At 43.5% G+C, this 11,425-nt stretch overlaps 1 protein-coding gene across 6 annotated transcripts in view; it reads left to right on the top strand.

The window, feature by feature from the left end:
- The first annotated feature begins 1,486 nt into the window (after window positions 1–1,486).
- The window catches only part of METTL9 (methyltransferase 9, His-X-His N1(pi)-histidine), a 30,037-nt gene continuing 20,098 nt past the window's right edge, over window positions 1,487–11,425 (top strand). The window contains exons 1-5 of one of the 6 annotated variants that reach the window (XM_061570094.1): window positions 1,487–1,641; window positions 4,956–5,063; window positions 7,140–7,330; window positions 9,496–9,705; window positions 11,113–11,300. In XM_061570094.1, the coding sequence (XP_061426078.1) occupies window positions 4,977–5,063; window positions 7,140–7,330; window positions 9,496–9,705; window positions 11,113–11,300 (676 nt within the window). In that variant the 5' untranslated portion in view covers window positions 1,487–1,641; window positions 4,956–4,976. Of the gene's footprint in view, window positions 1,642–2,311; window positions 2,331–2,362; window positions 2,683–3,836; window positions 5,064–7,139; window positions 7,331–9,495; window positions 9,706–11,112; window positions 11,301–11,425 lie in introns of those variants that run through there. The other 5 variants (XM_061570095.1, XM_061570093.1, XM_061570091.1 and 2 more) reach the window with 5 other exon arrangements.

The following is an 11,425-nucleotide window of genomic DNA, read 5'->3' as shown; positions in this document are numbered from 1 at the left end:
GTTTTAGGGTTGCTGCGATGTCAGGAGACGATATTAAATACCAAGAGCTGATGATTGTCATGTTGTCAGTTTTAATTAAATATTGAACTGTATTGATGTCGTGTTTTGCTGTACTTCAAGTGCAAATAGATTTATAAATAGTTTTTAATCTGCAGTTCACTCAACATAAGCCTGCCATAGGACTTCGAATAATTGCATCTCTGTAACCTATAAGGCTTTGAAATGCATACACTGAGTTACACTAAACCAATTGTATTATCAAATGAACAGTGGAAATAATTACTTAATATAACGTCAAATACTTAAAAAAAGAAGTTAAGCAAATCCCAAATTTAATGGGTGATAGCAATTTTTCAAGAAACTTAAATACTATTGACTACTGCACAGTAGTTTTTTTATTTACTTCATAATATGTCCCCCAAAAAAACCAGCAAATATAATCACGATATGGCGCTATTTTTTTTAAACGGACGACCCAATTATCGTAGTATCGTCATATCGTGGCAATTTTAAATAATACAACACATGCAATCACTTTAGTACAGTACTTAACAATAATGTACCGTGCATAACTTTAGTTGTAATACGAACCGCTTTTATTTAACATAAACATGCTATACTTAGCCTAAACGCATCTACATTATCCATTCAACATTAATAATTCATGTGAAAATGCGTTGATTAATTATTTCGTCATTGCTGGAGATTGTATGTAGCTGTGAATAGAGTTGGGCTGTGAGAACTAATAAGAGGCTAATATATAATGCATTGGTGTGAATACGTCAGCTGCTAACTCCTCCAAGTGGATAGTCTCCAAACGAAGCTCAAATAAGTCGTTGTTTAAATTACCTCAAAATAAGTAATATTAAAATATACTTTTTTTTTATACACGCTTTAATGAAATGTACCGTACTAGTAATGGAAGAACTCCACCACTTCAGGAAGTTGCCCCGAAGCTTGCAATAATGTAAGTGGCCGTGGTCAATTGAGCGTGGATAATTAGACCCAAGGCGAAAGATAACATATAAAAAAGAATGTTTAAAAATATATTTTAAATGTTTAATGATAGAATATAGTATTGTCATCAGTATGACATAAGTATACCAAGATTGCAGTCGATACCACATTGGGAAGTGGGTAAAAATTGAGTTACAAGATTTGAGGATACAACAGAGTGAGTTAATAAAAATCTTCTTGGTTCTTTCGGTAAAGTCACGTAGAATGGAAATAATAAAAAATAAAATAATAAAAATAAAACATAATAAAGTAATTATGTTATGTTTTATTTTTATTATTTACCGAAAGAACCAAGAAGATGAATCCCTGCAGTCACGAAAGCTTTAAATCGAAATTTAATTTTAAAAAATCGTGTAATAAAGTATCGACAGACGTTGCTAGATGGACCTTCTGATTGGGATTTTAGCCCCATATCACACTGAACCTGCAATCCAGAGGTTCACCGGTTCGATTTCCGGGCACGACAGTGTAACATATTGACGCGTTTCTTAGATCTCCCTGCCTCTTGTCAACCGATCGGTACAAACAGGCGCAGCCAGAGTTAGCCGATGGCCAGATTTGCATGAGTTGGGCTAAATCTAAAGTATTCCACCACGTTCAAGACGTCTGGCCAACAAGAAGTAGGTAAGTTGCCTCTAGAGCTCCCTCTAGTGGAGTCCCTTCTGCCAAGACGTATGGGCAAAGCAAATTCAGTCCTGCACCTTGAACCTTTGACATCTCGTCGTGAAAATGTCACTAGACAAATTACGAACTATTATTACGGTACACATCGTACGCGGATACAAGATCCGTAGGAAATACTGTACCCAGATTCATGCCACTGTAAAGAACTTCATCAAATCAACGTTGGAAGAGGAGAATCTTGGCCATACTTCACCACCCTGGTCTGTGGGTTGGTGAAGGTGAGGGGCGATAGACGTGAAGCAATAGAAGTGTAGGACAGCAATTGCTATTTATCCACAACCTTAGCACACTAGAAACGGCCTATAACAACCGGTGTTATGTGTGGTTGTCGCCCATCAAAGCACTATTCAGGCTCAGACCTGCTTAGCTTCCGAGATCTTACGAGATCGTGCGCATTCCGAGTGATTTCAGACAGATGATAATGAGGCTGACTTGGCCCTGGGTGGCGTTTGAGCAGAGACACTTCGGGCTTAACGATTCTATTCACTCACAGGATGTCCAATAAGTAGGAAACATAACTTTGCTTAAGCTAATCAAAACGTATCCACAGTACCATGTTCTCATGATTTTGAGAAGCGTTGTACATTATACTAAAGCAAGCGTTGGGGCTGCGTCTTATAATCGGGCAGGTGAGTGATTAGATTTCTATAACTTTATTTTGTATCACACCCGACAAAATTGTTTGAGGTGCGTCTTATTTTCAACATCAATTTAGGTTGAGTAATGTGTCGTTTTCAAAAACATTTATATTTTTTATGTTTTCTCTAACGGCTACCACTAAGCACCATGTGAACATTAAACAACCGTTGCTGTTACAGTTAATCACTGCCGTTAAGTGGATATATAATGGCACGTGCAGCTTATTTCTAACTAAATGCATTCACGGCGTCCCAGTTGGATACATCATAAATAGGTCCTGAAATGTGCCGGATCTTGTCACCAATACGCACTGGCGAGCGTGTTCAGTCAACTATGGCCAGGGTAGGTCCTCACTGAATGTAAACGATGTAATATATTGTTTGTCTTGTTCGCGAGTTCTGCGAAGGTCCTGGAATGTGCCGGATCTTGTCACCAATCCGCACTGGCGGGCGTGTTTAGTCAACTGTGGCCAGGGTAGGTCCTCGCTGAATTGACACGGCTCTGAACTCTAACCCATAGTCCAAAATGTGAATGTGAAGAGCTATATCTTCAATTTACAAACTCTCATACAAAGAAGTGGAATAGTTGCTCTTTAGGACCATAAAAAGAATAGCATATAAGTGGATTGACAAATGGTTCTGAATGTTATGTAACTTAATTTTACCAGGTAAGGCCCACTAAGCTATATAGCTCTTTTACTGGTAAGAACCTCCTGGTTACACCAGCCCACAGGGGATTATTGTGTCCGTCCGTCGTGCATCCAAAAATGGGAGGGGTGGGGCTGGGTGGAGAGGGGAGGGTGGGGAGGGGCTGGGTGGGGAGAGGGGGGAGGGGCTGGGTGAGGAGGGGCTGGGTGGGGAGGGTGAGGAGGGGCTGGGTGAGGAGGGGCTGGGTGGGGAGGGGAGGGTGGGGAGGGGCTGGGTGAGGAGGGGCTGGGTGAGGAGGGGCTGGGTGGGGAGGGGCTGGGTCTGGAGGGTGGGGCTTGGTCGGGGGTGGGAGGGGTGGGGCTGGGTGGGGAGGGGCTGGTCACCCCGTGGTGCCCTTATAAAACTCAACGTTTAACCTACTCACGCCGGCTTGTGCCCGCCCTCACAGTCGGGCATATTTGCGGAATACACCACGCCGCCGTTGACCCTGGCCATTGACTGAGCAACCCAACGTTCCTACCAGCTCCCTCCGCAGGAATGTGTTTTCAGAAGCGACCTGGCCGCAAATGATAGCTCAACAAAGTGGCTTATCATGTTGAAATGTATAGCAGCCAAATACTCCACACGCCTGATGTTGAGTCTAAATGTGGAGGGGAAAACCGGAGGACCCGGAGAAAAGTCCACAGGACCACGGGGAAAGAGAGACACACAAACTCCAAATATACAGCAGCAGGCGTCAGGGTTTGGATCGAACCCACGACCTCCTGTATACCAGGCGAGGTAGTTAACACCTCGCCATTGCATTCGTCCCCATCTATTTTACAAACATCTTGTACGGTATTCGAAGGAGCGTGGGCCACGTAATCCAATAAAAAGAAAAAGTGTCGCCTAAGCAGCACGCTTCCAAGGTGACCCGCTCTAACTCGGCTTCGTTAGGGGTAAGCCTTTAACACTCTGTGAGAGCGAGCGGGTAGCCTTTAAGAAACCGCGCGCTCCGATTGGTGGAGCAGTTGACCAATAGGAATCGCCGCAGGTCAAAGCATTTAAACTCGTGGACATCACGATAAGTGTCCACATTAACGCATTAAAACTCTGCTTTGGTGCTCGCGTGTTGTAAGCGTGCCTTCATTTACGATCGCGTCACCGAGACGGCTTAGCAGTCCACGTCCGTGTCGTGTACATTTACACAAACTGTGATAGTGTACCGTTTTCCGGGAGAAAAAAAAACATTTGTTTTCGATCGGCCCTGCGTCGCCTCTGCCGCCGTGGGGTCGTCTCGCCGGCGAGAATTCTAGGCGAGGACGGCGTCCGGCGAGGCTTGAGTAGGCCGCGCGAACTTAATGGTTCGTGCGGCCCCTCGGCACAGATACGGGGGGCCTTGGATAGACGAGAGGGACACACGGAGATACACACACCGCTGGCTGAGAGCGACAGGCAGTAAGGAGACGGGGATAGAGACACGGAAACACAAGGTTCAGACGGACATATACAACTCTGGTTGACAGCATCAGAGACGGAGTATAGAGGAGACACGTACGGAGACGGCAATACCGACAGAGGCTTCTAAATCACAGCCGTATAGATACGGAGAGAAGAAACGGACGCATAGGTAATGACAGGCAGGGGATGAACCAAAGAGAGACACACACAGGAGCATATAGGCAATATTGAGATACACATTGGCAGAAAGACGCACTCAGAGAGACCGATTGAGTCCTTGAAAATACATAAAATAGACGGAGAAACCCCCCCCCACCAATCCAGGAATCGTGTACGTCCTCCAACTTCATACTTCGTGGCCGGCTCTCGTCAAGACCGGTGTCTGGTGAAGTCTGAGCAGACGGCGGTGAGTATGATGGTGAAGACGTCTGTGCCGATGCGATGAGAGTACTCGCGCCTCTGCTGTCCATCTGTTTCTTCGCACTGCTGTGGCTACGCATCATGTGGACGGGACGCTACCTCCGCAAGCCGCTCACCCGCTCGCTCTACATGAGCGCCATGGGGCGAGTGGCATTGACGGCAAACCACGGCGACGAAGACGAGGAGATGGCGGGGACGAGGTCCAAGTACGGCGAGGTGAGAGTCTAGAACAGCGGTCGGGAACCTATGGCTCGCGAGCCATATATATATGGCTCTTCCAGTGACGGCATATGGCTCCCAGACAATTTTTGAGTTGAAAAAAAAAATCGGTTTGGAACTGATTTTAAAATACTTGTGATATTTGCTTAATAATACCGTGTCATTTTAAAGTAAACAGAAATTAGTTTTGAAGATAAATTGCACGGGTCACGCTCTGCATGAAGCTCAACCAGACTACAAGGCCATCAGCAAAACCATGTAGCACCAGAAGTCGAATTAAAAGCAAGACATATTTAATTTATTATACGTTAAAAATACTATATGGCTCTCAATGAAATATATTTAGAAATATTTGGCTTTTATGGCTCTCCCAGTCAAAAAGGTTCCCGACCCCTGGTCTAGAAGGACCAGGGCACCCAGTCACAGAGCCAACATTGGTAAGTTCGTGGCAGTAATACAGGTGGTCGGTAATGAGCTCACATCAATATTGCATGTGTGAAGGCCATTTGTCAATTCACTGTTGGATGAGGGCCTTCTCATTCCGTGCTGGTAGGGAGGATTATGTGATTATACTTCACGATGGTCAGTGCGAATTGGTGACGGTGGGGAGAAAAAGATGCGTGTGCATGAGTCGAGTTTGCCTTTGCTATCCACCACGTATGCAACTGCAGAGATCTTACGAGATCAGACGTATTCCGTGTGATTTGCTCACAGGCCACCGTCGGTGGGTTATTACATATCAGAGGTTCAAGCTGGCTATCAAATGTGATCTTCAAACAACAACCAGAATGAAAGAGTTATATAAACAGCCAAAATTACGGCGCCCTGCCAAAATACGGTCTCTGACTGATGTATGAATGAGCCTTCAAAATTTGGGGCCACGAAAATCGTTAGGTTTTTCATAATCAGCCTAGACCCTTCAGGGTGTGCACTCTAATTTCAACGTGATCGTTTCAGAAATGTATATGTAAAATACTCAGTCAAAGCGTTATTTATCCACACAGCTTTATTAATCCCAGCCTCCCAACCCCGGTGTATCAGCTCTCCCTTTTCAAGAAAACCCCACATCACGTGAAACATTTGGTTCAGTTACAGAATGGTCCCATGTTAAGGACTTACACCACCAGTAGTATATGCCATTAATACAGACAGTACAGACACAACTATCAGTTGCTTCAGTTACTCTTAATTTCCAGGAATTTAACCGACTGCATTATAGTGCAAGCCGATTGCTCCAGCACGATTGTTTTGCCTGTACCACACTCGCGCACAGGAACACTTTGTGACTAAGTTTCATTTGATAATTAGAATTTGCATATTTATAGTAAACTTTCTTTGAATTCTTAATCACTATTTGCAGGACTTATCTTCCAGAAGAGCTGACATAGGAACACATCAAACACAGTTGGTTTTTCTACTGCTGCTTTTGAGATGCATTTTTTTAAATCAATATATGTAAAGCTTAAAAAGTTAATAATGTAAAAATCCTGGGTCACGTGTGGTCTGACGTAACTGATCAAGTAAAGTGTTTTTTATGAAGTTTTTGAAAGAGCTTTTTAATTTTCAATTTTGCATCACCTTTTTGGACCCTGCTTCAGCTGTCTCTGACTATGCCTTGGACAGTGTTTTCACTATTAATTTACTTTATGCTCATCTTCAACATTCTTTACACCTCCTTTTCCATTTCTTCACCGTAGCTTCTTACTTTTCATCTTATCCAAAACGATAAAATGCAATCTTTTTTCCAAGCAATAATCTCTCCACTGCTGAATCTCACAGTTTTGGGATGTCATCCATCTCGCTCTGCAAATTAGTTAATCTCATTATTCCATCTCCCTCCTTTGGCTGCCATTCTGTTACTCGTATTACCCATCAGCCATCACTCCTAGCAATGTGCCCTGTATAAACCCACTTGTAAGTCAATCGATGTCCTTAATTTTCATTTTTTTCTATTGACTTTTCTGCTCGACTGATCATGTCTGGATTTGAATTAAAGATGACGTTCTTTGATGGTGCTTTAAAATAGAAAATTCCATTCGTTAGTTTTCTTTGTGTGTGCGTGTGTGTAAATAGTGGTACACAGTGAACCAGTCGCGGCTTCGAGAGGACCTGCGTGCACTGCTGCAGGAAAATGAGCTGGACGAAAGCACACGTGCTTTCCTAGCCAACAGTACCACCAAGTCAGGGTGGCTCTTCACGCAACTGTACTACTCCATGGTCTCTTCGCTGCTGGGTTTCTTTGTGTCGCGCACGTCTGTCAACGGGTGCGCCATGTCTCAGAACATTAACTCCCCTTCTCTCTCAAAGACGCTCCAACCTCAATAGCACTGAAGTCACTAATTATTGTCAACTTCAATCCTTTTTCGTTACCTTTGCTACAAAATTCTATTACACTTGCATTATCGGCATCATGTTATGAGATAAGGACATTTCTTTTCACCATAAACACTGCGAGTAGTTCACTTTGTTTAACAAAAAAATGGGCCCAGACGATGACTTCACGGAACTACAGCACTTCTGAAGGTCCCTTCAGTCTGCCTTTTTAGCTACAATAAGGGCACACCTTTAATATGCCCTGCAAAGAGTATTCATTACATGGCAATCGAATCAGATTTGGCACTCTCTTCATTATTGTGAGCATCAATTCTCCACCATCCTTTGTTGCTGGAGGGCAGCTGCCTCCCAACTGTCTGGTTTTGTGTTTCACAAAGCCTCCTTCACAGAAGCCAATTTTTATATTGCTTATACCAGTAGTTAGTCTACTCGGCTCTAAGTCTTCCTGTTCCACGTCAGTCCATCTCTTTTGTAGCCTCTGCCACGTCCATTTAGATCTCTCGATCAAGCCAAATGGAAGCTGTTTGGGCATACGGTGACTGGGCCTACATGACCCAGCCTGCCAGAGGAGGTCACTATTCGAATTTTCCAGATGTTTCAAGTAATCTGTGAACTTTTTCAACTGTGTGTTATCAGCATTGCCATTGAGAGAAAGGGTGACAGATGGTTCATCACCATCATGGCACACTTACATCCACCACAACAAAGGTGCCCCTGGTCTGATGGAAAAGGCTCGAACCTCTCCACCATAAATGTTATGATCAAGGGACCACGGATAGGAAAATAAAGTAGCACATGCACACATATATACAGAAATGTTTACATGCATGAATGCACATGTGCATACATACACGAATATTGAAAGCAAAAATAAATTCTGTGCTTTTATAACAGTCTTAGTTTTAATTTGATACCACATCATTGTGGCAGAGCTTGTACTTGGAGAAGATATAGGAATATAGAACAATATACATATCCGTGGAGCAAAAATGTGGAGTGTGCCCTTATGGGAAATGTGAAAGAAAACAATTCAGCAGCTGTTGAGCTCTGTTCACCAAACGAAACCATTTGCCTCATCAAGTGACCACACTCCATGTGATGCAGTTTTTCAAGAGAAAAACCTCTCACATTTTTTCTAAATGTCATGCAAAACAGCATGCTTTTATGTCCTTAAATGGACAGTCTGGACATGTAAACAGTGAAATATTTGTATATAAAATAGTTACAAATAAAAATCTGTTTTATTTTGGGTTTTTTTACTCAAAATTTGTTCCCGATACATAAAATAATCCTGGAGAACTTTCGCAGAGCATTGTGACCCCGTGTACCCAGGAATGGCTGTGCTAAAATTATTTGGACAACTTCTGAAAATTGCAATGAGTGGCCTTTTCATCTTTATTCAATGGAGGACACGCTTTCCCACAATGTTATGAGAGTGATGTTCCATGATAATTAATTTAATATTTTAATTCCCAGAGCTTAAATGTAAGAAAATTAAGTTTCTTAATTCCTGCTGCCTCATGACTGTGATCATGATCAATGACGGAGCCAGGATTTCAGGTAGAGGGGCAACCCCTCCATCAATTAAAAATTATAGGAGTTGTTAGTAAGTAAGGACTTGTCCCTTGCTTTTTATTCGACGCGTGTGCGGCGATGGCACAGCCATCGATCCAGAGTCGAATTCGAACTGTGTGTGATCGGCATCACGTTCGCTGAAAATATGCCTTCAGGGAAGTCGTGTACTGTATACGCAACTGCGCAAAATTCTGTAAGTCACTTATAACTGCTTTGCCGTTACTTATTGCCAATTATGGACTCGGACTATTGTCCTATCATCTCATAGAGCACTGGCACGTAATAATATGCTACACAGTAGCAGTGGGGGTCGCAAAATGCCGATTTATTACTAATAAACCCCAAGAAATTAGGGATTTCGATCAGATCATTGGGGGGGGGGGAGGCACGTTCCACCCCACCCCCTCCACTGGCTTCGCCAGTGATCATGATGTTGATGAAGATGATTGTGATGAGGAAGATGATGTTGATGATAATGGGCCATTATTGGATGCCCATGGATGTGTGGGGATGTCTGCAGGGTCCTGGGCCGCGGTTCCATGTTCGTGCTGTCGGCAGAGCAGTTCCGGCGTTTGCTGGGCATTCCAGAGAGCTGGCGTGCCGACTCCCTGCTGGACTTGGGTGCTGGTGATGGGGAGGTGACTGCCATAATGGGAGCGCACTTCAACCAGGTGTTCGTTACTGAAGTGTCGCCCACCATGCAGTGGCGACTGCGCAAGCGCAACTTTACGTGAGTCCTGTTACGGAGGAGTGGGTTAGAGTCAGGATAAGTAAGATGGCCGGGTGGCTGAGAGGTTAGATCCCTGAGGTGGCACTTATGAGGTCCTCAGTTCGAATCCAGGCAGCTGCTTGTGATTAAACTGCATCCTCAAGTATAGTGCAGTATAGACATAAACATTTTATTTATGCTGGAAGAACGCAGGTATCCAGGTCTAAGCTGGTTGGCATCACGTCATAAAGTCTTTTTCGTGACTCCACTAATCCTCCTATTTTTCATGAGCAAAAGAGGAATTGAGCGGCAATTTCCCCCGATAGTCCACAGCTACGAAAAGTGGTGCACTGTTTTTCCAGGTATTTGCAGATAAGTGGAGTGACAGTTTCATACAGTAGAACCTCTGGTCACGACCATAATTCGTTCCATAACTTTGGTCGCAACCCGATTTGGTCGTGACTCAAACCTAATTTCCCCATTGGATTGTATGTAAATACGATTAATCTGTTCCAGACTCCTACGAACTGTATATAAATATTGTTTTTTAAAGATTTTTAAGCACAAAAATAGTTCATTATGCCATAGAATTCACAGTGTAATAGTAAACTAAATGTAAAAACATTGAATAACACTGAGAAAACCTTGAACAACAGAGAAAACTAACATTGCCGCGTCAAGGTTTAGAATCGTTCAACAAGATGATTGTTTCGTCTGCTACATCAGTCGGTCGATTCTGAGAGATAGAGAGAGAATATTCGTATGAGCAATTCATGTTTCTATTGAAAGTAAGTTAACAGTAATATTTGGGTACAGTATTGTTTTTGGAAGCATTCACCGTAATATCGGATGAACGTTTACTTCACCGCATCATCATCGTATGAATGATGCGAGAAGAGATTAACGGGTTCTTATGTTAGCGATTTACGTACTCAGCGCTTTCGCTCTCTAAATTACGGCTTGAATGAGGGGGGAGGGGTATGACTACACTCACAAAATTAATATCTTACTAGGAATTTTATATAACAAAAGTTATATATAACTGTTACGCTTTGTGTTGTTTGTTGTAAGCAAACAACAGGAAATTTGGCGCTTACAAAAAAAAATGGCGCGGAAGGGGAAATCGGCCGCGGCCGTGTTTGATCGTCACCCGAGTTTGTGTTCGTGACCAGATTTAAAAATTTTGTGAATTTTTTTGGTCGTAACCCGATTTGGTCATGGTCAGAAGCGTTCGTGACCAGAGGTTCTACTGTACTATTATTCGTGTGTATTTGCAGCTTTGTGGTATCACATTCCACCATCGTGTTTTGTCACTCTCGTGATTACCCACAACCCATTGGCTTTAATTGATAATATGATAACCTGCTGCAATGTATGGATATAGAGGGATTTTTTTGTCTCTGTGGTTTGTTTGCTGTGTGCACGCAGCGTGCTAGGCGTGACAGAGTGGAACACTGTGTATGATCGGCCCTACGACTTGGTGAGCTGCCTGAACCTGCTGGATCGCTGCGAGCAGCCGCTGACACTGCTGCGTGAGGTGCGACAGGTGCTGCGGCCCGGCTCAGGGCGCCTTCTGTTGGCCGTCGTGCTGCCCTACAGGCCCTATGTAGAGCGCGGTGAGTGGAGTCCTTTATTGTCTCAGTTGCAACATTGGATAACATGTCTCTTGTATTCCTTCTTTATTCCCCTTGATCTCTTTCCCAGCAAACCTCATTCATTCTGTTTTCACATCTGAGATTGT

The sequence above is a fragment of the Lethenteron reissneri genome, chromosome 44 (genome assembly GCF_015708825.2).
Source record: "Lethenteron reissneri isolate LAM-NWPU_2019-01 chromosome 44, ASM1570882v1, whole genome shotgun sequence".
Classification (NCBI taxonomy): domain Eukaryota; kingdom Metazoa; phylum Chordata; class Hyperoartia; order Petromyzontiformes; family Petromyzontidae; genus Lethenteron; species Lethenteron reissneri.
The sequence above is the reverse complement of the archived record's forward strand: the minus strand, read 5'-3'. Positions and strand labels throughout refer to the sequence as shown.